The sequence below is a fragment of the Bombina bombina genome, chromosome 3, assembly GCF_027579735.1.
Source record: "Bombina bombina isolate aBomBom1 chromosome 3, aBomBom1.pri, whole genome shotgun sequence".
Taxonomy (NCBI): domain Eukaryota; kingdom Metazoa; phylum Chordata; class Amphibia; order Anura; family Bombinatoridae; genus Bombina; species Bombina bombina.
This window is the reverse complement of record NC_069501.1, coordinates 113,845,743-113,873,652: the sequence shown is the minus strand read 5'-3', so window position 1 is coordinate 113,873,652 and position 27,910 is coordinate 113,845,743. Positions and strand designations below refer to the sequence as shown.

Sequence of the window (27,910 nt, the reverse complement as noted above, 5' to 3'; positions counted from 1 at the left end):
TTGTTTTATAATCTGTCACTCAAATTTAACGGCCGGCAAGAAATTACTATTTCGTACAGACGGGTACATCTTTCTGATATTTGTCTGGATATCTTTTTGAATGATATTAGATTGGTTTTAGTTACAGTATTATAAAAAAAATCTGGTTTAGTAATGATGAAGTTAATGTATTGGTGGCAAGAGTTTTTTTATTAATAAGGAAGTGAACTCTTGTGGCGGGAGGTCTAGGCCCAATTATGAATTTGTAGCGCGTAGGGACGGCCATGGCTGAGGTGGCAACCAGCCTTAGGCGCGGGCCTGAGGCGCTCCTCCTTCCACATAGCAGGCCAGGAGAACTCCAAAGAAAGTCTGATATACTGCTGATAGGGGGGGGGGGTCACCTGGGACAGTCCCGTTGCAGATACACCTTAAACTGGGCTTCGGCCTCTCAGACAGGAGATAGATTAGGAAACTAAAGTGTCGCCATGCATAAGTTATGTTTAAACATAATCAAAGTTTAGTTGGTTTGATTTAATTTGTTAATAAACGTGACCCCCATTGGTCTTTTTCTCCCATACCGTTGTGTGTGTCTTATTGATAGGAGGTATGGGGTTATTAAGGTGATGTCCTGAGGGGAAGAAACTACTAAGCATTTAATCCCTTATGATAGTGTAAAGCCCTGACTGGGATTGGAATGCCACTAAGGGTTAAGGCTTGGAGGAGATGGGAATGAAGGAGGTATGAAGAGAAGAGAAAAAGCAACAATGTTGGAGTTATGGAGGTTGGTCTTACCAGCAGGCTAAAATGTGATGCAGAAATGTTCCAGTCCTCTTCCTGCTTCCTGTGAAGGTCCTGAAGTTTTTCCCACCCAGCCTCCCTGGTTAGCTGAAGCTGCATAGGGGGGGTAGGTTTAGTTAAGCTAGCCCTGGTAAGATCGTGCATCGTAACTTTGGTCTACCCCGCCACTAGTCTGCTCATGCGGCTGGTGGTGGCGGGCTGGTCCTATGTGGACACAAAGACCAATAACACTCTAGTGGGAGGTCTGGGCCCAGTTATTAATTTTTTAGGGCAGAGGGACGGCCATGGCTGAGGGGGGAGCAACCAGCCTTAGGCACGGGCTTGGGGCGCTCCTCCCTCCAAATAGCAGGCCAGGAGAACTCCAAAGAAAGCCAGATAAACTGCTGATAGCGGGGGTCGCCCGGGGTGGTCCCGCTGCAGATACACCTTGAAGTGGGCCTCTGCCTCACAGACAGGAGATAGATTAGGAAACTCAATTGCCGCCATGCATAAGTTATGTTTAAACATAAACAAAGTTTAGTCGGTTTGATTTGATTTAATTTCTTAATAAACGTGACCAACGTTGGTCTTTTTCTCCCATACAGTAGTAGGTGTCTTATTGATAGGAGGTACGGGGGTATTAAAGTGATGTCCTGAGGGGAAGAAATGACTAAGCATTTAATCCCTTATGACCCTTTAATTTAGGGATTCCGGGGTGTGGTTATTTTGCATTGAAACTGAGACACAAAAGATTAGCAATGTTATAAATTTAAAATAAACAAAGCAAAGGAAAAAAGTCAACGGTTTCAGCAGTATTTATTCAGGCAGTACAACAAGGTGCAATGACAACAGTAAAGAGTGTATTGCATACAAAAATGCAGGTTCAAATCCCAAATACTGCAATATTAGTTACCTGACAAAATAAGATATAAAAATGACAATTAATGGCAATGCGGACAAACTTGAAAATAATACAAATTAATATCATTGCCAAGTGCTCAGATTTTGGTCTTGACCCATTACTAACAAAGTACATAATTATTACTCAGCCATAGGAAACCAATGAGTTTACCTGCCTTACTATGTGCTATGGCTTTCGTGAAGCGCTAAATTATCGTGCGCGTGCAAACGGGCAAATGTACCTTTTTTAAAAAAAATAAAAAACAACTGTAATAAGCAGTTTTTGGGATCTAAAGTTGGTGGGAGTGCCTTTACATTGCGGTCTATAGGAACTGTGTGTTCCCAGTAAATATATATGTATATGAATATATACATATATATTTATGTGTTAATATGTGCATATACACATATTAATACTTATATTTTAAAATATGCCGCCATCCCTGCGATACTTACCCCTTCACTGACGGCATCATAACGAGGCTCCCATTGGAGCCTATGGAAGAGCGCTCTCGTGAGCACAATGCTTCTGTGTAATGCGAACCGGAGGTCGCATTCGCATTACACATAACTTGTAATACTAGTGCACATTACAAAGTGGCGTACAAATAACGCATCTGGCCCTAAATGCACCCGATGCTCTTAAAGTGATGGTAAATCCAAGCGTTTCAAAAACACTATTATTAATCAGTGCAATGAATAGAAGGGCCCTTCATTCATGAACGTTAACTAAATCAACTATCAAAGTATCTTTATTTTCTTCCTCTGTTATACCTAAACTAAGCCTCTCCAGCCGCCTAAGGCAAAGCTAATTTTTTTCAATGAAGGTGACATTTCCACCAATAGCTGTGAATGAAGGTCCCTTTTATTTGCTGCACGGATAAATCCTAGCAGTTTGAAGCACTAGGATTTACCATCACTTTAACAGTGGTAGAACTTGTACCTATATTCATTGTATATAACCCATGCATTAGCAGCAAAGACCTGAGATTTTTTTTTTTAAAGGATATGAAACCCAAAAAATGTATTTTGGAATTCAGACAGAGCCAGTTTAAAAAAAGTTTCCAATTTACTTCTATTATCAAATTAGCTTTGTTCCTATGATATTCTTTGTTGAAGAAATATCTAGGTAGGTATCTGGAGCACAACATGGCAGGAAATAGTGCTCTTGCAAATGGATAACATTCTTGCAAACTGTTGCCATATAGTGCTCTAGAAATGGGCCGAATCCTAAGGATATGCCCCCTGCTTTTCAACAAAAGTTACTAAGACAAAGAAAAACTGATAATAGAAGTGAATTAGAAAGTTGTTTAAAATTCAATGCTCTATCTGAATCATGAGAAAAATGGGTTTAATATCCCTTTAAACATCTGTAATATGATCAGAGCAAAAATGCATGCAAAGACAACACACTATAGTGCAAACATTACATGCTCCAATTTGTTAGCGCTAGTGACCAAATAATGGGTATTACTACTACTGCTGCTAATTCGTTTATGCTCTGTATCTGCTCGAGAACAGCGGTGCTCTGCAGCTCCTGAGTAATACTTTTAACTATTTGTTTAATCCCTTTGTGAGGACTGAACACAGAGCATTGCAGTCGCTACAGTTAAGATTAAATGCTCTAACAAATGTGAAAATAAGGAAAATAAAACAGATGTAAAAAACTAACTATATATAAATCTATCTTTTTCTATAGATATTAAACAGCTGTCATTTCAGTCACATTCCCTTCCCTGTAAATGTCTGCAAGGAGCCATCCAGCCATGCACTGTGCCTCAGCTCAGAGCCCAGACCACACTGACTTTGCCCTGTACTTTTATAACTTCATCCTTTCATCCAAGGGTCACACTGACTCGCCCTAGCTTCCCGGTCCTAAATACTAGATGGGAAGTGTTAGTAGGTTTCCAATCTTATACCCACTACATCTGTAGGTGCCTGCTATCTACCTTTGAGACTGATTTAATCACACCTATATGTAGACTACAACTTTTGTGAACACTGACAATAGTAAGGTTAAGCTGGATACAAAACACTGGAAGTGGGGGCCATCTTGTAGCAGGAACTGAGGACAGAGCACTTGTAATTCTGGGATTGACAAGATCATGAATGTGAGTCTCCCAGCTGGGCCATCCATGCACTGTAGTGACAAAGCCAGGGGGGGGGGGGGGGATACAGCAAAAAGTAAGTGATGCAGTAAACTAGGGACAGCACTCAAGTTCAAGTTTATGAAAGAACCACAGAGATGGAGAAGCACTTGGATTGCTGGAGTTTGTGTTAAAACAGGAGCCAGCACAAGGAATGTGCGCATGCTCAGCACAAGGAATGTACGCATGCTCACACCAGAGAGTTTAGTGCACAAAAATACACAAATGCGATCAAGAAATACAAAAATCACTGTTTAAACATTTAGGGCCAGATTACAAGTGGAGCATTAACTGAAGAAGAAGTAAGCTTTTTGCGCGCCTCGGTAGTGTTTGTATTACAGGTTAAAAGTAAACTCTTTTCGCTGGTGCACTAACCTGACGAGCGAACTTAGGATATTGCACATGCGATAGCCTATTCCCCCATAGAAGTAAATGGAGCAAAAAAGTGTGTGTGTGTGTGTGGGGGGGGGGGGGGGACACCCTACTTGCACATAAACACGATTCCATACTCTCAATTGCGCTAACCCGACATGAAAATATGAATATATCACATTCCAATGTTCTTCACATAGACAAATATGTTCTATTTATTCATATATACATATTTCTATATGTACAGTATCTGATGGTATTTTGGTACAATATATACCTATTCCTATATATAGGTATAGATATATACAGATATATATATATATATATATATATATATATACATACCCACTATATATATAGTAATATCTATTTATAAATACTAATAAAATATTCTGCTATGTGTAGAACATTGGAATGTGAAATATTTACAGTAAATACACAGTTTAACAATTTATTGAATACGAATATTGCATAAATACGGTTTTACATGTTCTCATCTACTTAACTGAAAAGAACCCCAATACACTTCTATACAAGTCTAAAAGTGTGTACATACTGTATGTATTATGTGTATATATGTCTGTGAATACATACACACACACAGACACACACACACAGACACACACACAGACAGACACACACACACACACAGACACACACACACACACACACACAGACACACACACACAGACACACACAGACACACACACACAGACACACACACACACACACAGACACACACACACACACAGACACACAGACACACACACACACACACACACACAGACAGACACACACACAGACACACACACACACACACACATATATATATACATATTTGGACATTTATATATATGTATCTCTATGTTAAAATTCTTTGCAGTTTTGTTTTCTAACACCTGAGACCTCATATCTTTGAGCCCTTAACATTTTGGTGCACAATTTTTTCGTCATTTTTATTAGATAGTGTTATTATTAATGTAAATATGCTTTGTAATGTATTTTTTATGTGTTTTTTTGTTTTGCAAAACATTTAACCAGAACTCTGAGGTCGCGCTAACCCGACTTGCTTTACTTCAATTGCGCTCAAGCAATCTCGTTTACTTTCAACTTGTAATACAAGTGAAAAACTTCACACGGTGAAACAGCCACAATTAACCCCTTTTCGCTTGCACGTAACTGTTACCTCTCCACTCGTAATCTAGCCCTTAATATTGCACTAAACAATGTTGGCACATTAAACCATGAACGTTTCATTTTGACTTTACTGTCCCTTTAATATACATTTTTATCTAAATTGAGAGTGCAATTTTAAACAATTTTCCAATTTACTTCTATTATTAAATGTTTTGTTCTCTTGGTAATCTTTGTTGAAGACTAAACCTAGGTGGGAGTAAAGACTTCAGGAGCATACACTTTAGCACTCGATGGCAGCTGCGTTTGTATCAGTGTTATACAATAGTGCACACACTGCTGCCATAAACTGCTAAAGACACATGCACACTCCCGAGCTCCTATGATCCTACCTAGGTATACTCTTTAAAAAAGGATACAATAAGAATGAAGCAAAATTGATAAAAGTAAATAGGAAAGGGGTTTAAAATTGCATACTCTTTGTGCATCACAAAAACAACATAACACATTACACATTACAACAAGTAAATGTTTAAATTATGGGACATAAAAAAATGTTAAACATTATAGGTTATTTATAGGAGAAACTATAAAATAATTAAAGGGACAGTCTACTTGAACATTTGTATTGTTTAAAAAAGATAGATAATCCCTTTATTACCCATTCCCCAGTTTTGCACAGCCAACACGGTTATATTAATACACGTTTTGCCTCTGTGATTACCTTGTATCTAAGCCTCTGCAGACTGCCCCCTTATTTCAGTTCTTTTTACAAACTTGCATTTTATACAATTAGTGCTGACTCCTGCATAACTCCATGGGAGAGAGCAAAATGGCTGTAAAAGGCTTATAAAAAGATAAGAGGAGGCCTGCAAGGGCTTAGGAACAGGTGGAGATGTATAGGTTATAAAGTTGGTTGTGCAATGCTGGGGAATGGGTAGCAAAGGCAATATCTATCTTTTTAAACAATACAAAAATCATGTAGACTGTCCCTTTAAGGTTTCTAATAGAAGGATAGAGCTAAGTTTGATCAGCATTTTAACTTCTACTACTCATTTAAAGTGCTATTGCATTGTCTTTTATCATTTGTTTGTCGATCATGTAAATCTACGGTATTTACTGGTCATTTAAATGCAATTCGAATGTAAGGTTATAAAATAATTTGTATGAAAAGTCTGAAATGCGCAAGAAAATGAAAATAGAATGGGGACAATAAAAAAAAAAAACATGTAGTGTTTGAAAAAAATCTGTATCATGTATGCCTGGGTGTCTGCAGACAATTTTCGGGGGAGGGGGGTACATCGCAAAAAAAGAAAGAAAAAACAAAGTTGAATGTAACATTTTGTAGAATTTATAATAATTAAATATGATGAGTTTTTAAAGTGTTCAGTGGTTACTTATTCTGTATTGTTTCTTAGTTACAATGCACATTCCTTACTAACAATTTTCAGGATAGAACATATCATCAGTTGAACGTACATTGTAACTAATAGAATTATCCTCAAACTAGTATTCTTTGTCTGTCCTGTAGATATACGTAAAACACCTTAACACTTATTGGGTCTGAATGTGTGTGATCTGAGGTGGCTTACAGGGGCTTCGGGAACAAGGTTCTGAAAAAAGGTTCAGTATCGGTGTCAGACAGGCATTGCATGCAGAGGCAATAGATCTGAGATCTAATATCGACATATAGCGATTAGGACCTGCAGGGCCCTTTGTGTATCATCCAGTATTTGGCCAGCCAGTAACTATATTCCAAAAACAAGGGTGTTCTAAAAACATAGCCTGGGCTGGAAGTGAACCTTGAGGAGAAACATTGTCTACAAAGTGGGGTTTTTTTCTCCGGTCTTAGATCCATTTTGATGCAGGTCCTTATTAGCTCCAAGTTAGTGATTGTGATTAGGCCTTTGTTTTATGAAATGCAGTAAGACGGGTGCTCCTACAGTCAGCAAATTGTTTGCAAGTCTTTTTTTTTTTTTGTCCCTTGGGTTTCTGTGGCTGACTGGCTGCCATCATCATATTATGTTTAAGATGTCATTATATCATCCACTATGGCAACAACTTCACATGGTTCTTGGTCCATAGCTATGGGAGCATCTATTTGAGGATTGAACAAAAACTGTGGTAGATAAAAAAAGAAAGTAAATTAATAGTGCACAAATAAATTAAATTTACTTACTATCATTGAAGCATTTAGAGTCAAATTAATTTTCCTAATGAAGAAAGCACCATCATAATAAATATTTCTCCTCATAGTAAGAACTGCTAATATTTCACAATTGTAAAGCAACTAGAAAAAATACTACTAACTTAATGGGAAAACAGGTACAAAAACCATTAAGAACCATTAAGAACTAAAGGGTTTAATTTTTTTAACAAAGTAAAACTGGGGACCAATAGTTTTGTTTCCAACTAATGTGCTCAGTTGAAATCTCTAAACTACAATGTAATTTTATTTGATAGCACTAAGTGGGCGATTTATCAAGCTGAGGCGGACAGGGGTTCACATACGCGCCCCTGTCCGCAGCAACTCGCCACTGGCAGTCTGAATTACCCTGGAGGAATTCAGCATTGCACACGAGCGCTATTTTGCAATTGCGTGCAATCCTGCGCACAGCCAATCATGCGCGGGCAGGAGCTGTCAATCTTGGACTAGACCGCGGTCGGACTAGACCACAGAGATTGAATTTCGCCACTTTAGAGGTGGCAAAAGATTACGGAAGCAGCGGTCTGATGACTGCTGCTTGTTAAATACGGCGTGCAGGTTCTCTTGTGAGAACCTGCAGCCGTATTGGGTTGAAATGCTTGCTTGCGACCCCTATATAAGCCCCCTAAAAATAAGATTTTTTTTTTTTATTATGACAAATGTTTCTGTGAGAATGTGAACACTGTAATCAGTGTTGTAGGATAAAAAAATACAGCACAAATTGTATTACTTTTATCTTTGTACAAAAAAAAAGATTTAAAGCAGCACATCTTTAGAATTACTTTATACAGTGCATTATGAACATTAATGGGACATGAAAGTGTAAAAATTGGAGCTATTCAGCCACAGTATAATCTTTTCACTGTGAACACTTCAGCACATGAGCAGTGCATTTACACCATTCAGAATCTGCAGTGCTCTTTACTGTATTATGTTTTTTCTGGATAGCCCCACCCACTGCTCTAACTATACTAGAAATGCATCATCTAGCCACACCCATAAAATGACTGGCTAGCCAGGCCCCTGAAGTACCCTCTAATAGAAAATGTATTTCCTGTAAGTGGATGGGCAAATGTAGAGCCCTTTATCATTGAATTACAGTTTCCACAGCCAAACATGGATAACAGCCCTGATTTTTACTTGTTAAAAAACTTTGAGTGACTCCTATTGCACTGCCTAAATCCGTGTGTACAAGTTCATCTTTTAGATTCTGCAATGTCTGGATGACAGTTTTCTAATATAGACCAATGTTTCCTAACAATCTTCATTATCTTACCACTATGGTTATTATGGTCCATAACCATCACAATGCATTTATCTTGTTTTCCTAAGGGAAATACATTTTCTATCACAGGGTATTTTACCTGTAATATTAAATATGCTATATACCTGATGAAATGCCAATGTGGGAGGGCCTATATTGGGAAGACCACCCATAGAGTACACAATAGGATTATTCAACATAAGAGCAATATCAGATATAATAATCAGGAGGCTCCAGTATCCTCCGATTTTTTGCAATGTGGTCATAATATCAACCAACTCCGTTTTCAAGTGATTGATGCTGTGCCATACCCTAGATAGGAGGGTGATAGATAATTGATCCTCAAAAGGAAACATTCTGGATACTTAAATTGAATGCCATGCAACCAAATGGCTTACATAAGTAATTAGGCCTGTCTCTATTCCTGTAACAGTTTGTGAGTTACCATATCTGTATTTATAGCTATTATAATGTATATATTGATTTTATTATGCCACTAATTGGCTGTTATTGTGTAGGTGTGCCTATATAAGGGTATACTATATGCTGTTAGCTATGTATGATTAAGGGCCAGATGTCCGAAACATCACTCTGTATGACCCATAGTCATGGTGGCGTTGACAGACCTATCCATTTCAGTTTTGTCTACAAGCTGTTTAGTCTGAGGAAAAGTAGGATTTTATTTTGCAACCTTGTATTGGTTGCTTTTGGATTTGTTGATGTACTAATTACATTATATATTTAAAAATATACGAATTTATGTTGATATACTCTTATTTTAATTTTATGTTGATTCTATGTATCTGGTCTTATGTTGATGTATTAGATTTGAGAACAAATCATTTGAATTTATTATTAATAAATATATATATTTATTTTATCAGCACTTTGGCTTGTATAATTGTGGTACAGTTTGTTCTTTTCATGTCACTTTAAAAAGGTATACAGAGAACACAGACTTTACAACTACAATTTAGAAAAAAAAAGTACCAATCTCTTTACTCTTTTCAAGTTCTGCATCTCCTTGGTACAACGTTTACTATATGATAACATTTTTGGAGGTTTCACGGCTAGATAAGTCAAAATACCTACTAACCTTTTTCAGTGGTCATATAATAACAAAAGTTTTAGAGAACAGGAGAGCATTTGTCATAAATAAAATAATTTTCATTTATTTTAACTGCATCCTCACCTTCTCCACGTGATGGGGTATTTTTAATGTATCTTGATATAACCACTTCTTGATAACGACACGACGAGGGTATATAAAAAAAAAAAATACCAGTGCAGCACTAAGCAGGATGATTGCAAAAATTATAAGACACAGTTCAGTAGTCCAATCTGAAAAACAATTATTAAAAATAGGTTTAAATCTCTACTGTTTGAACAGATTTATTTTACTTGTATAATAAAAAAGTTACCTGAAATCATACCAACACACATAAAACAAAGTGTCCACATTGATTTCTCAAAACCTTTGCGGTATTGTACTAGATGTGGATATATTCACTGCAAAATACACCTGGAGTTCAGGTATCTTGTGTTTTGTCACCTGCACAACAGCTTACAGACTGGATTTGTAACATTTACATAAAGTCAAACTTAGTTCATGATTTAAACAACCGATTAATACATTAAATTTGCATAATCAAAATTCCTTGATAAAAAGACAATGCAATAACACATGGGCCTCTAGTTATCAAGCCGTCAACCGCAAATACGCTGGAATTCCGCAGCGTATTTGTGGCGAGCCTGATTCCCCTTAGTTATCAAACCTACAGACCGGCAAAAGTAGAATATAGTGACGTAACATACATCCAAGATGGCGTCCCTTGAATTCCGATTGGCTGATAGAATTCTATCAGCCAATCGGAATTAAGGTTGGAAAAATCCTATTGGCTGATGCAATCAGCCAATAGGATTGAGCTCGCATTCTATTGGCTGTTCCAATCAGCCAATAGAATGCGAGCTCAATCCTATTGGCTGATTGGATCAGCCAATAGGATTGAACTTCAATCCTATTGGCTGATTGCATCAGCCAATAGGATTTTTCCTACCTTAATTCTGATTGGCTGATAGAATTCTATCAGCCAATCGGAATTCAAGGGACGCCATCTTGGATGACGTCATTTAAAGGAATATTCATTCGTCGGGTAGTCGTCGGCCTGGAAGGATGCTCCGCATCGGATGTTTTGAAGATGGACCCGCTCCGCTCTGGATGGATGAAGATAGAAGATGCCGCCTGGATGAAGACTTCTGCCCGTCTGGAGGACCACTTCTGCCCGGCTTCATTTAGGACCTCGGCCTGGTTGGGTGAAGACGCCTCAAGGTAGGGTGATCTTCAGGGGGTTATTGTTAGGTTTTTTTAAGGGGGAATTGCGTGGGTTTTAGAGTAGGGTTGGGTGTGTGGGTGGTGGGTTTTAATGTTGGGGGGGTATTGTCATTTTTTTTTTACAGGTAAAAGAGCTGATTACTTTGGGGCAATGTCCCGCAAAAGGTCCTTTTAAGGGTTATTTGTAATTTAGTGTAGGGTAGGGCTTTTTATTATTTTTGGGGGGCTTTTTATTTTATAAGGGGGATTCGATTAGGTTTAATTAGTTTAAAATTCTTGTAATTATTTTAATATTTTCTGTAATTTAGTATTTGTTTTTTTTGTACTTTAGTTAATTTTATTTAATTTTATTTAATTGTAATTAATTTAGGGAATTTATTTAATTATAGTGTAGTGTTAGGTGTAATTGTAACTCAGGTTTTATTTTACAGGTAAATTTGTCTTTATTTTAACTAGGAAGTTATTAAATAGTTAATAACTATTTAATAACTATTGTACCTAGTTAAAATAAATACAAAGTTGCCTGTAAAATAAAAATAAACCCTAAGCTAGATACAATGTAATTATTAGTTATATTGTAGCTAGTTTAGGGTTTATTTTATAGGTAAGTATTTAGTTTTAAATAGGAATAATTTAGTTAATTATATAAATATTTATTTAGATTTATTTAAATTATATTTAAGTTAGTGGGTGTTAGGTTTAGAGTTAGACTTAGGTTTAGGGGTTAATATGTTTATTATAATTGCGGCGGTGTGGGGGGGGCAGATTAGGGGTTAATAAATATAATGTAGGTGGCGGTGGGCTCCGGGAGCGGCGGTTTAAGGGTTAAGCAATTTATTTAGTTGCAGTGGGGTTCGGGAGTGGCAGGATAGGGGTTAATAACTTTATGTAGGTGGCGGCGGTATAGGGGGCGGCAGATTAGGGGTTAATAAGTATAATGTAGGTGGTGGTGGGCTCCGGGAGCGGCGGTTTAGGGGTTAATACATTTATTAGAGTTGCGGCGGGGTCCGTGAGTGGCGGTTTAGGGGTTAATAACTTTATTTAGTTGCGGGGGGCTCCGGGAGCGGCTGCATAGGGGGTAAACCGTATAGTATAGTGTGGGTGTTTAGTGACAGGGTAGCAAGAAAGCTGTGAAAAAGCCGAAGAGCAGCGAGATCGATGACTGTTAGTTATCAACAGTCCGCTGCTCATCGCCCCAAACTTGGTGTGCGGCTTTTTGACAGCTTTTTTGATAATTTTGGAGAACGTATTCAGGTCCTCGGCGGCGATGTTAGGCGATCTTAGGCGAGCGTATTGGTGCCGCTTAATGCAAGAAAGTCGACGGCTTGATACATAGAGGCCTTAGTCTGAACTTCATGAGTGTCCCTTTAATTTATAAAACTCTTCAAAATTAGTGTTGGGGTTTTCTTTAAAGCGTATGGAGGGCACTATAACATCCATAATGCTCTGAATATCTGAATAGAGTGCAATAGACATATAGTCTGGACTTATGCACTTTAGGAAATGTCTATGTTGCACTTTAATACAATGATTAAAAATGTCTTAAAATGTTTTTGTTTTTTGTGTTTAACACCTTGCACCAAATGGACGTAGGTACTACGACACACAGTATTTTGTGCAGCATACTGTGTTGACGTAGAGGTGAATATTTTGCTGTACTCACTGTCAGTTTAGACAGCAGGAGCCACATCGTATTTAGCGGCCAAATACGTGCATCAAATTTACCAATATGGGCCTAGATCAATACCTTGGGTTGTTGTAAATTAAAAAAATAAAATAAAGGCTTTATTTCTGTTTAAACAGAGTGATGGAAAAATGCCAAAAATTCTACAATACTTTGGGCAAGTTTTCTCTGAAATGTCTGAAAAGGATAACGGATGTTCCTGTGCTGAATCAAAGAAATATATATCAGTGTTCTCCACAGAAAATGTTGCCAGCCCAGTAGAATTATGAAGCAGCCAGGTGTGGGTAGAGTAATATTTTCTAATATTACATAATTTTCTGATATCCAAAGCACAAATGAATTGCAGAATTAAAAAAAAAAGTTTTAATGATAATTTGTGCAATACTTTTTTTTTTAATGTTTTAGCTTAATATTGACTATAGTTTTAGCCGAGTGGTTAGTAAAATCAGCCAGGTGGTGCACCCACTAAATAGGTCATGGGGAGAATACTGTATATCGTGAAACGTTCCGTCTAGTACCACCACCAATCAGAGATAGAATCAGAAATTTATTAGAAGTACCAAATAGCCTACATACTATATCAGAAGGGTTATTACAGCGCCTACACATATATTGAGACACAAGTCCCCCTAAACAATAATAGTGTGGAATAGAGCTATGTGTTGGGAGCACCAGAAGGCTAAAGTGATTTAAAAAGGTATTTTTTTTAGCAAGAAAAATCCTTTTTATATCACTTTAGCCTTCTAGCGCTCCCTACACATATCTCTACTTATTATATCAGTCAAAAATGTTTTAGAGGGAAGCGTCCCTATAAATAAAATATCATAACCAATAAAATATAAAAAATATATACACACTTCCCTCAGGGGTTAACATTTACATATCTAGAAGAAACACCACAATTTGTTCCTATGTATAATACAGAGACATGGGCACCTGATACCAATATAAAAATAGGTAATAATAATTTGATATTAACGTGAGAAGCTTGAATTTATAAAAAGTTCCTTAAGAATCTTCCTATGAATGACTATTAACTAGACTCATAAATAGTGAGACAATTATGTAATGTCACTACCTCACTCCCATGATTAAACCCATTCATTCCCAAGTAAGATCCTCACTCTGGTGATTCAACCTATTAATTCCCAAGTAAGATCCAACAATACCATGTCAGAAATAAAGATAAAGTAGATCATTGCTTTACTGTATCTTATTGCAAAATAATCACCCAGGGAGACGTCAGTAGCGAAACCATACACACGTTTCACCTTTACCTTTATCAAAGATCTATATTTTCGGCATTGGCATTTTTGGATCTTTGATGCACATGATAAAACATTTTGTTTTTGAGTAAGCCATGTAGACATGTAATGTATGATTAAAGGGACACTGAACCCAAATTTTTTCTTTCGTGATTCAGATAGAGCATGCAATTTTAAGCAACTTTCTAATTTACTCCTATTATCAAATGTTCTTAATTCTCTTGGTATCTTTATTTGAAATGCAAGAATGTAAGTTTAGATGCCGGCCCATTTTTGATGAACAACCTGAGTTGTACTGGCTGATTGGTGGATAAATTCATCCACCAATAAAAAAGTGCTGTCCAGAGTACTGAACAAAAAAAAGCTCAGATGCCTTCTTTTTCAAATAAAGATAGCAAGAGAATGAAGAAAAATTGATAAATGGAGTTAATTAGAAAATTGCTTAAAATTGCATGCTCTATTTGAATTACGAAAAAGAATTGGATTCAGTGTCCCTTTAAGATAGAACATGTATGATTAAGATAGAAAATACAATTTTAAATAACTTTCTAATTTACTTATATTATCTAATTTGCTTAATTCTCATGTTATCCTTGAAGAAGCAGTAATACACTCCTGGAACTAGTTGAAATCCAATGACAAGAGGCATATATGTTAACAAAATGTCAGACCAGGCAGCACCTCTCACTTCCAAAATCTTTATTGGGTAGATCAAAGCCAAATACAAAGACTACATTTCAGGCTTAGTGCCAGATCTGACTTTTTGTTAAATTGACATGGATCTATGTAGGGACCCTAAGGCTTGTACGCATTTATTCACAAGTGCTGGTTACCTTTTAGAAGATATACTAATAGGCATATATGTGCAACAACTAATCAGCAGCTTCTGAGCCTACCTAGGTACACGTTTCAACAAAGGATACAAAGAGAGTGAAACAAATTAGGCAATATAAATAAATTGGAACGTTATTTAAAATTGCATGCTCTATGTGAATCATGAAAGAAAAAAATTGAGTTTTATGTCCCTTAAAACTGAAAATTGCATTTTGTCCATTGCACACCAACTGGCTGCAGGGTACTATGCTACACAGTGATTGCTTGATGAGTGCATGAGCTCATTCATTTTTTTCCTTTTTTAATAAAAACATACTTAAGAAGCTTTTAAATAGAATTGTCTCTAGAATGCAAAACAAGTCAAATCTGTTGATGAAATCATATAGTTTGTATAATACAGTTCTAACTGCTTATATACTAATGACAAACCAGTGATCTAATGTAGTACCATAATAATTACCTGGAGTGGCTGTTCTTTCACACACCGCATCACTAACTTGTCCTACAATTAAACAGTCAATACACTCAGGTGTCACTTCCACGCAGTACAAGACTCCCGGTTCCAGGTTTGGTATTGTTACATATGTAGCCTTTCCCACTAGGTTTGTCTAAGAAGAGTAAAAACAAACAGTTGAACAAATGAGTAGATCATTATGTGATACCCCGTATGAAAAGGAGGTTATTTTGGCTTAGTCCAACTAGGTCTGTGCCTAGGGCAGAAGGATTTAGAGAGGTCAGCAAATTGTGTGGGGTTATCTTATGGCTAAATGCATTCTCATTCCAATATTCTCAAAATGTTTTATTTATTAAGTAATAATCCCTGGATGTCTAGTGGAGGCACATTATTCCTCCTATATGTTAAAGGTGTAGCAGACCTTATCATATAGATCTAGATACAGTACTTATATATTAGAAAAGGTGCAGACCCTAATTGAAGTATTATAATTATATAGAGAGAGAGAAAGATACCAGTGATCAATATTCACAGGTATAAAAGTAAGGGAATTCAGCACTCTTCAATAAGTATCAACAATTATAATTTTATTAATTCATATTGTTCTAATCGAAAAACAGTGTTCTCTATTATTGATACACTACAAACATCCTAAACCATGTGACATAGTGATCTACACATATAGCAGAATAGCATGTAATAACATCCTGATGAAGCACTAAGAAACAGCCAATGGGGGTGAAACGCACATAGGTGGTGGACGTTTGTTTTTCGGAGGAGCTTGGAAGCACAACCACTTGGTTTTTAACTTGCCACAAGCCATGGGGACTAATTCTTCTGCACTAAGCACTTTATGACCAGGATCCAGGAGAGAGGCTAATATGAATACGGCAGGGAGGTAAACGTATTGTTGGATACTGGCTGAATTGCAGCATAACTCCTGTTACTGCCTCTTGTTTCTAACTGCCATAACTAACTGCCTCTTCAAACATGGCTTGTATGATTGTGGACCTGAGCTAATATGTGTGTGAAACCACAAATGATCTCTGTACCTGGGTGCTAAGAAAGCTTAGTCTATGTAGTATCTGACATGTAATGAATATCAGTATGAGATGATGTCAAACACGTAGTGTGTGAAAATTATATATCACAATTTAATATAAAGACCTTAAAAACACAATAAAAAAACAGTACATCAAAACATTTCATAAAATACAATCAATAAAATCACAATCTCATAAACACAAATGCATTCATAAATTAAAACAAAAACCGCAAAGGTAGAAGTCAGGTGGAAAGTTCCTGGATATTTAGTCGGATTGGTTTTGAATACTTAGACTCAATCCAGGGCCCAAAACGACTTATTTATTTATTTATAAAATATTTTACCAGGAAGGATACATTGAGATTTCTCTGGTTTTCAAGTATGTCCTGGGATCAGAAAACATTGCATTGATACAATAGGGTACAATAAAATACAAAAACAATAATAATACACAATATATGCAGAAAATGAAGCGGCCACATAAAAAACATGAGTCCTATAGTGAGACAGGAGATCCTTGTCACAAGTATGGTAATAGTAGTAAATATAGGTGTTATTAAGTACCTACATCGTAACACTGTATATTTTCGGATCGTCCTCCCTTGGTGGGTCCCTCTCAGATTCATAGCCTCAGAGTGTCACTCACTGCATTCTGGTATGACCATGCAATATTCTTACTATTATCAATTCAGTTAGTTAGATATAAGGCTTCTAATGTGAGATATATTGCTACTTAGTAGATTCAGCCCATTATATAATGTGAGATATGTAGCTATTTAGATAGATACAGCCAAATAGCCCAATACATAATATGAGATATATAGCTACTTAGTAGATTCAGCCCATTATATAAAGTGAGATATGTAGCTATTTAGTAGATTCAGCCCAATAGCCCAATACATAATATGAAATATGTAGCTACTTAGTAGATTCAGCCCAATATATATGAGTGAGCTGAAGATAGAACTTTGTAGCAGATAAGTTTGATACCAGTGTTGCAATTTAAATGAAGTGGAATGCTTCACAGAGAATTCCTTGACAATCTAATAAAGAAATATGGCTAATAATTAGATTGTATTGATCCTATGATATACCTGTTAGGTTTAATGGAGGTCAGGTATTAGCTGAGCAATAGACTTTAGACTAAGTAATATAATCTAATAAGCAGAGTTCATAAAGTCTGTTAATTAAGTTTAGTTTAAGAGAGGTAGAAATCACTAACTTTGAAGGCAGTCAGTTTCTGTATAAATGACAATACATAGAATGCAGCAGTATAATACTTGCAGATGAGGCAGTCTTTACAAGAATATGAAGGGGTATACATGCGGTATTATCAGAGAGGAGATGCAGCAAATACTTGGTAAGTTTGTCAGGCAATGTTGTCTCTGGGTTACTGCTTTGATGAGAAGAGAGGATAAGGAGAGCTGAGTCTGGTGATGATTTTTGTCTGATGCAGAGCTCACAAAACAGCTGACAGGTGGTATCTTGATGAGAATCAGTGTGGCTGCTTAGAAGCTGTAGAGAGCTGACAGAACAGCTAACAGACTGGGAGATGAAGTGGTTCAGCATGAAAGGTAAGTAGTTGTAGCAGACTTCACAGAACTACTGAAGGCTTGAGAGGACTTGCTAGGAAGTTGCCTTACAATTAGCAAAATTATTCAAGCAATGAGTGAGAGAGCGGGGAGTTGCAGTTAAAGGTACAGAGGTACCTTTAACTGGAGAGAGCGGGGAGTTGCAGTTAAAGGTACAGAGGTATATTACAGTACCTTCCCCTTAACAAATCATCTACGAGGATTCAATTTTTGGTTTCTGCGGATGAAGCTTGTGGAAGGACGAGATGAGTTTGGGAGCATGAACATCAGTGTGGACAACCCAAGAATCCTCCTCATGACCATACCCATGCCAATGTATAAGATAGTCTAAATTTTTCTGTCTAATTCGAGAGTCCAAAATCTTGTTGATCTCATATTCAGTGTGGGTATCAACAATTATAGGTGGAGATGGTGTCCTTATACAATTTAGGTTGAGTTCCTTTATGTAAGGTTTTAAGAGTGAGACGTGGAAAGAGGGATAAACCTTGTAACCATCAGGAAGAGTAAAAACAACATTTGCACTGATGACACGTTGGATGGAGAAAGGTCCAATAAATTGATTGGCCAACTTTTTAGAAGGTACATCCAATTTTGGGCGGAGCCAACTGCCAAGTGGAGCAGACGCTTTCACACAGATCTCTCCATACAAATTCGATATTAAGTTATTAAAAGTCATTGTCTCTTAGGAAAATACTCAACTTTTGTTCTATCTTAACGCCTCATCAAGTGGTACCTAAACCAGCTCATGGGGTGGAGACTAAAGAGAGGAAGTTCCGATGCAATGCTCCGGTATGAAGCAGCTCTGAACCACTGAAAAACCGAGCGCCATTTTAGGCCTCCTCTTCTTGCCTGCTACAGCGGAATATTCAGCCCTAACGTCGCATAGCAAGTTGCAGATTGACAAGCCAACAGGAAAAGATCTGGACCTGCAACCAGACTTCTCCTGCTCTTATTTTTGCCGTACCTGCCTAGCTCAATAATAATATATTACATTTCATGTTCAGAGCTGCTGAACTCCCCCTTACCCTCCCTCCCCCTTTTTCCGCTGGCATCTGGGCCGAAATTTATTGAAAGAAAATAGTAGGTGACAGTCCTTGTAATACTTCCTGGTGGCTGCTTATATACATCTATCTTAATCTCCCAAGGATATGGAGCCCATGGACAAGGGGGAGGATATGATACTACATCATTTAGAGAACCATTTTACCAATCTAAAGCAAAGTTTGCTAGCATTAATGGACCTGGCTAAACAACTACCGCAAGCCTCACGGGCAACTCCGCAACAGGGGAATTTGTAAATCCCCCCCAGAGTCAGCTAGAAAGCATTCTATGAGAGATGGCGAAGCATCTATTACGCAAAATACTGTAGGGATGTGTGTACACCACCACACACTGAGATCTTAAGTACCGGGACATATTCTCACAGCTACTCTGAAATTAAGCTGTTCACAGGAGCAGCTAACGCTGGGTCACAAACTACCTTACCATGGGCGGCCCCAAGCTGTGGGTGGGAGAAGGTACCTGCGTGGGTCTTAACTTTGCCAGATGAGGATCGCAGGTCATTATGCTATTTCACCCAGGACTTTATCGCCTACCCATTGACACAGATACAGGACCTAAGAGTGCCACGGAGCCACATCTGTATCCTGGTCCTATTTTGCCTTGTCCACTCAAAATCTGGAGTGGGTTAAACGCTACTACGTATCCACATAAGCCTCTAGGTGTTATCCTGGACACCAATAATTTTTCCTTAGTTTGCATGATCTTTTTCCCTCTGTTACATTCCCTAGTTTCCTGAGGACAGATGAATAGTTAAGTTCTATCATGCAGTTATGTTTTATTTAGTATGCTGTGATTCTGATAGGATGATTTGGATCTAGTTATCAAAAAAGGGAATGACCACTTAGAAACAGATTCCTTTAGGAAACCCAAAGCAACAAATAATATTTTGCATGCGCAGAGCTTTCATCATCCAAACACAATAAAAAGCCTGCCAATAGGGGAATACCTAAGGATTCGCAGGAATAGCTCATCTATTGAAGCATTCCAGAAAGCAGCAAATGAACTAAGAGATAGATTGCTACAACGAGGGTATTCAAGGAAATCCTTAAAGAGAGCCTATCAGCGAGCTATGAATGAGAATAGACAGGAATTACTAGAACCCAAAAAGTCAGAGGATAATCTCAATTCTTTGAGATTTATCTCAACATATTCCAGTCAAAGCAAACACTGGCATATTTTACAATCTGATGACCAGTTAAATTCTATAATCCCTACAAAGCCCCAATTCACGTACAGAAGAGCAGGCAACCTGAGTGACCAGTTAACTCAAAGCCACTTTGACAGAAATGCCAAAAAGCCCCCTCTTTATAAAGGTTCGATAGCATGTGGAAATTGTAAAATATGTACACACATGGTAAAAAAGAAAGTAATGATGGATAGATTCAATAAACGGTGGAGCATCCAGAGTCACATAACTTGTAAAACTCCAAACGTCATATACTGTTTAACCTGCAGCTGTAATTTATTATATGTAGGTATGACCACAAGACCTATGGGAAAGAGGATGACTGAACATCTTAGCAATATTCGAAATGCTGAGAAACATACTAAAAATGGAAAACAGATAACAAGTGTGGCGAGACATTTCCTATACCATCATAAGGGCAAAACTAATACGTTCAGATGTTGGGGTTTAGAAAGCCTACGTTCAGGCATTCGTGGAGGAGATATAGAAACAATTTTGCTCCAAAAGGAAGCAAAATGGATATTTAATTTGAATTGTGTGATGCCACAGGGCATGAATGAGAATAATAATTTTTGGGTCTTCCTGTGAAACTCGATACAACTGTAAATAATTCTGTAAATAATAGTGTACATATGTAAGAGTTTCAATATAATATCTCTATCTAGACGTGCACCCAGAATTCCGAAGTAAATGCAATTTTTGGATCATAACGATATATGTTAATAATCAGTGAGATAAGAATTATACATGAACTAGTATGACATTCATTATGTTATGTTTTGGTTTCAAACTTAAAATTAACCATAAAATATGAATATATGAGAGTTACACTTAAGTTTTTAAAGAATTGACCTAAGCACATAGAAGTTGTCTTAGCCCTATAATACAACAAAATACTCTATATTGATAACATAGTACACACTAATAATGTGCATTTAGGTGATGTCTTTTAATCTTAAGATAATACAAACACTATCTGATCACCATCTAAACAGTATTAGGTAAATCGGTTTCTTTGTTTGAACGATGGAAATTCATAATTGTAATTCTGTCCCACATGAGCAGTATATTACAAACCTTGTAACTTGGCTATATATATGAAAGCCATAGTATACATTGAGTCCATGTCAATAGCGCTCTGAATCACAGTTCATAATATTATGTTTGACTCACAATAATGATTTTTTAAAATATGGTCTCCATAATGCGTTTTACTAACAGGGATAACAATATGATAACGAGTAGAAGTAATAGAGAGTAAAACGGGATAACATAGTCCATCACTCAAAAAATTGTTGTCACTTTGTACTCGATATCGGTATACACAGATTATTTCTTTAAATGGTGCACGCTAGTATAGTAGATATAGATGAGTGATGTAAGCAAATTGCTATATTACCAGTTTATTTTGCAGAACAATGCAATGCAGCGCAACGCAGAACAACATATAAAATATAGGTGAATCCTGATTGGGCACTAACATTGCATCCACAGCCATTCCGGAATAACCTATCATCGAAATGTGCCTGAGCAGTACAGCACTGATGATTGGCCCTAAGATGGGCGTGTACAATAGTTGCGCTCCCATTGGCCTTAGAGACACAGAACTGGGTTATTTAAAGCGTGTTCAGCTTCACACTCGGCTTGTCATTTTTAAGAAAACACATTGAGAAAGGCTGCTACTCGGCCGAAACGCGTTTGTGTGCTACTTTTAGCTTAAACTGCTATGTTTGGCTTTTTGTTTTTAATAATAATTATCATATTGCTCCTACGCTTTGATATAGACTGCACGAGATTTTACAGGAACACTCAGCCATCCCTGGCACCTGAAGCCGGCGTATCCTGTTACCGGCCAGGAATACAGGGGGGTGGTTTGAGCTGTATCCTATCTCTGGGTATTGCAGCCTATTCTGCATTCTATGTATTGTCATTTATACAGAAACTGACTGCCTTCAAAGTTAGTGATTTCTACCTCTCTTAAACTAAACTTCATTAACAGACTTTCTGAACTCTGCTTATTAGATTATATTACTTAGTCTAAAGTCTGTTGCTCAGCTAATACCTGACCTCCATTAAACCTAACAGGTATATCATAGGATCAATACAATCTAATTATTAGCAATATTTCTTTATTAGCTTGTCAAGCAATTCTCGGTGAAGCATTCCACTTCATTTAAATTGCAACACCGGTATCAAACGTATCTGCTACAAAGTACTATCTTCAGCTCACTCATATATATTGGGCTGAATCTACTAAGTAGCTACATATCTCATCTTATGTATTGGGCTGAATCTACTAAATAGCTACATATCTCACATTATATATTGGGTTGAAACTACTAAGTAGCTATATTTCTCACATTAGAAGCCTTAAATCTAACTGAATTGATAATACTGTAGTTAGAATATTGCAGTTTATTCAAGCCTTTAAATTTTTTTATTAAGTTGTGGTATAATGGATCTTAACGAAATTATCAATCAATTAACCACACTTAATCAAAAGGTTGATTTCTTAGCACAAGGATTAACCTCAGTACAAACTGAATGCCACACCTTAAAAGGGATAATTAAAGATCTCGCCTCTGTCAAAACCAGTGAGACCCCTGAACCCCAAGTTAATCCACCTAAGACTTTTTCCGGAAAAATAGCAGATTTTAGGGAGTTAAAAAATGTTTGTTATTTGATGTAATCTTGAAACCCAGGACATACAACAATGAGAAAATAAAAGTTTGTACCACTATCTCCTTTTTAACCAGGGAACCAAGAGCATGGGGAAATTGTTTTTTTGAAGATAATGATCACATTTTGAACTCTTTAGATGTTTTTTTCTCAGCTATGGCTAATTTGTATGAGGATAAAAATAAACAATTAACAGCAGAGAACAACCTACGATCACTGGAACAGTGAAAGAAAGAGGCCTGTGGAAGAATATGTTGCAGATTTTCCGATGTGGGCTACAGATTCTGAGTGGAATCAGATTAAAAAAATTCAGAATCAGTTAAATAATAAATCAGTTCAGACTCGGCCTCTCAGAATTCCTCAAAGATGAACTGTCCCACATAGACATGCCTAAAACCCTAGAAACTCTAATCAAAATCTGTATTACCATGAATCGTAGAATTAGGGAGAGGAGAACTGAGAGGACACATCTAGAAACCTATACAAAAAGGTAAACTACTCCAATCCCAGACAGATCAGATGGCTCACCTACCCCTATGGAAATTTGAACAATCAAAGGTTCTCTCTCTCAAGAAGAGAAACTAAGGAGACGTTTGGCGAACCTCTGTGTCTATTGTGCAAGCAAAGACCATGCTGTCTCAAATTGTCCCATATTACTTTGACAAAAAAAGGGTAATACATATACTATTCAAACTCTCACATTAAAAAATCAAACCTCTCATTGCTCCCTCAATTTTGTTTTTACAGTGGGATCATCAACATATCAAGACTGAAGCATTAATAGACTCTGTAGCTTTTGGGATGTTTATCAATGATAACTTGGTCAAGAAAACTAAAATCCCCTGTGTGTTAAGGCAAAATCCACTCCTTGTGAAAGTTATTGATGGTTCTTATTTCCTCAAAGGTCCCATTACTCTTCACACAGTACCACTACTAGTTTCAACATTAGATGGACATAATGAATACCTCTCATTTGATATTATACCTTCTTCATTTCATCCCATAATATTAGGCCATCCTTGGCTACAGAAGCATAACCCAAAAATAGATTGGGTAGAGAGTTCAATAAAGTTCCCTTCTAAGTATTGTCTAACCACTTGTTATCCTTATTCATCCATCTCTCATTTAGAACCAGCTATTCCATCCATCTACCATCATTTTTTGGATGTTTTTGATTTTAAAGAAGCAGAGAATTTACCCCCGTATAGGACTTATGATTGTCTTATTGACACTAAACCTGGTGCCAACATTCCCTTCAGAAGAATTTACCCTTTGTCCCAAAAGGAACTTCAACATCTATGCCAGTATTTGGATGACAATCCAAGAAAGGGTTTTATAACTCCCTCCACCTCCTCAGCCACTGCAGGGATCTTTTTTGTAACCAATAAAGATGTAACACTCTGACTCATCATCGACTGTAAAGCTTTAAACTCTATCACCATTAAGAATCGTATCCTCTACCATTAATCCCCGAATTGCTTGAACGGTTACATGAAGCAACTATATTCACCAAACTGGATTTGAAAGGGGCATATAATCTTATTAGAATAAAAGGAGACAAGTGGAAGACCGCATTTAGGACTCGATATGGACTTTTTCATTATAACGTCATGCCATTTGGGCTTTGCAATGCCCCTGCAACATTTTTGTTCTTTATTAATGATGTTTTCAAGGATTTGATGGACGTCTGGGTAGTCATCTATCTGGATAACATTTTAATATATTCCAAAAATCTTGAGGAACATCAGAAACACGTTCGTTGTGTTTTAGCCAGACTTAGAAGTTCTATGTCAAATTGGAAAAAATTCATTTTCATGTAAACACAATTAAATTCTTAGGATACATAATATCCCCAGAAGGGATCCAAATGGATCCAGAAAAAATTCTAGCTATAACTAATTGACCGAAAACAAAAGACCGTCAAATTCCTGCAGAGGTTTTTAGGAATCGCCAATTTTTATAGGAGGTTCATTCAGAATTTCTCTACCATTGTGAAACCTCTTACAAGATTAACAGGAAAACACCCATCATTTCAGTGGTCATCTGAGGCTCAACATGCATTTCACTACTTAAAATCCAGGTTTACGTCTGCACCGGTATTACAATTGCCTAATTCTGATCTCCAGTACACAGTGGAAGTAGATGCATCTAACTATGGTATCGGATCAATCCTCTCTCAAAAAAATCTCATATCTTCCACTTTACACCCAATTCCTTTCTATTCAAGAAAACTAAATTCAGCCGAAATCAACTATATTGTAGGCAATAAGGAACTACTCGCTATCAAATCCGACTTGAAATCATGGCAACATTTGCTAGAAGGAACAGCTAAACCTTAAATTACATTGACAGACCACAAGAATCTGTATTCCTCTGAATTATACTTATATGGAAGACAAATATATGTGCCGCCATCTCTTCTACTTCAACATTTTCATAATTCTCCCCTAGCTGGTCATTTTGGAATTATTAAAACATCAGAACTCATTTGAATACATTTTTGGTGGCTAAAACTAGATGACACTATCCATGATTATGTTAGATCTTGTGAGATTTGTGCCAAAAACAAATTGGATCATCAAAAACCATTTGGCTTCTTAACTCCTTTACCTGTACCAGATATTCCTTGGACCGTCATTTTAATGGACTTTATCGTAGATTTACCCCCTTCAAACAATCATACCACTATCCTCGTTGTTGTCGATCATTTGACTAGGTTGGCACATTTCATACCTGTTCATCGATTACCCTCAGCATTGAAAATAGCAGAAACTTTTTTCTTTCATATCGTAAAACTACATGGTTTACCCACAACTATTATCACAGGTAGAAGAACACAATTTACTTCAAGGTTTTGGAAAGAACTATGTCATATTCTAAAGATTGATTCCAGACATTCTACATCCTACCATCCTCAAACAAATGGTTTAATGGAAAGAGTGCATCAAGTCCTTGAACGATAACTTCGTCGTTATATTTCTCATTTACAAGAATATTGGTTAAAACTTCTACCGATGGCTAAATTCGCCTATAACAATTCCATTAATTCTTCTACAAAGATGACCCCTTTCTTCTCTACCTATGTATACCATCCAATATCACTGCCTTCCTTGAACATGATCTCCAATTCACCTGCTGTATCTGATTTTTCTGATAATATTTGAAAACAATCATTTTACTTAAAGAACATCTAACTGAAGCCAAGTTAAAACAAAAACACTACTATGACCTCCGTCATAGACCAATCCCTGACTACAAGGTTGGAGATTTAGTATGGCTTTCAACAAAACATTTGAAATTGGATGTACCTTCTTTTTTTGAAAGAAGTTTTTTATTGAGGTGTGCAACACATACAAGAATAAACAAAAGGACTTTACAGGCATTAAATACTATAGACATGTTACTTTTATACAGGTGCATGGTATAACACTTCCATTTCTGTACAAACTGACAATATATGCTAAGTTAGTTATGTACCCAGAACCAGTCTAGGCCCAGCTTTGGAGTATAATATCATCCGTTAGCAGGATGAGAGATACTAAATAGATTCAGAGATAACACTGTATATAATAGTTTATTATATTGTGGAGCCTGTGTGAGTAGGACCTCATTTTTACTATTTGTATGGCATTGGGGTAACTATTATGTAGGTTACTTATGGACCAGTTAATTGTAATCAGTTGTTTTAAATGTTAGTTACGTAGACAAATCAGGGGCATGGGGAAAGAACAGCGGACAAAAGCCGCTCATGTACAAATATCTGGCATCTAGGGTTGGAAGTAGGTAGAGATAGAAAAAATAAGTAAATAAATAAACAAGTGGAGAAATGGGGGCGAAAAAAGTAGGTTGTGGTATGTCAATTAGAACTATATGTAAACTACACCCCTATATGGGTTTTAAACCTTCAGTAGAAAACATTCTATGGCTGCTCTAAAATAAGAGAAGATGGCCTCTCAGTGTTAGTCTGTGCTGGTTAGGAAGCAAAAGTTTAAATCAATAAAATTGCAAACATGGGCATGGATTATAGTAGGAGATAGCTAGAAAATAAGAACTTATGTAACAAACGTTAAGGAAGCTCTAAAGAAATCACTAATCTGTAGGATAATAGATGGTGTCCTAATATTAAATGTCGTAGGTATCATAGCTTAGCTTAAGAGCAGTGAAGGTTTTAACTATCGCTGTTATTGCAGCTGACACTCTAGCTTCTTTTCATTTGAGGTACAATATTTGAATGTAAAAGTATAGTTTTACTAATATTAAAGGAGCTCTACGAATCCTACTTATAGATCTTAAACATTACTCTCCAATATGATCGAGGAGAAAGTAGAGGAAACAATAAGGATTGTGACATTACAGATGGTGATAACTCAGAAGATGAGCTAAGACCTAAACCAATCATTAAAAGAAGAATCACCCCACACAACATCAATGGAGACATCCCTTTAGGCGGAGAATCCGCAGAGGTAGGGGTAAACAAACCCAGAACAAGAAAACAAGTCAAGTTCCACCAAAAACCACCCACCAAAAAGAAACAAACCAAAAAGAACTGAACATTATTAATCTTTCAGACAAATCTCTAACCGAAATACAAATTTCAGTATTGATAAAAGGTTTGTCATTTGTTCCAACAGCCACACTAGACAAGTTTGAAACCATAAAAGACGTACACCTCTTTACACGTAAATTACTGCTTAAGAAATACTTTGCACCTAATAGAGAAATAGAAGGTCTAAATGCTGATGAGGCTACCACTATTAAAAACCTAATTTCTTTATTAGAGGATTCAGAAACCAATCCAAATGAGATAACAGAAAAGGATAATAAATGGCGTGAAATTCTAAAGACCAAATCTAGCTTTATACCACCAACAAGTACCTCTCACAATACCATTACATTCTTAGATTTAGTATGCAAGGATATACTAGCTATCCCTTCAGATATTGATAAATCACTGAATAATCTATCTGAACAAGAAAAACGTGCACTAAAATCAATAAA

At 36.8% G+C, this 27,910-nt stretch overlaps 1 protein-coding gene across 1 annotated transcript in view; it reads right to left on the bottom strand.

Moving 5' to 3' along the window:
- Window positions 1-1,555: 1,555 nt before the first annotated feature.
- LOC128652954 (interferon gamma receptor 2) overlaps window positions 1,556-27,910 on the bottom strand; it is an 87,495-nt gene continuing 61,140 nt past the window's right edge. The window contains exons 5-7 of the mRNA XM_053705964.1: window positions 15,355-15,502; window positions 9,972-10,120; window positions 1,556-7,428 (exon numbers count right to left, since the gene is read on the bottom strand). Of these exons, the coding sequence (XP_053561939.1) occupies window positions 7,336-7,428; window positions 9,972-10,120; window positions 15,355-15,502 (390 nt within the window). The 3' untranslated portion in view covers window positions 1,556-7,335. The remainder of the gene's footprint in view (window positions 7,429-9,971; window positions 10,121-15,354; window positions 15,503-27,910) is intronic.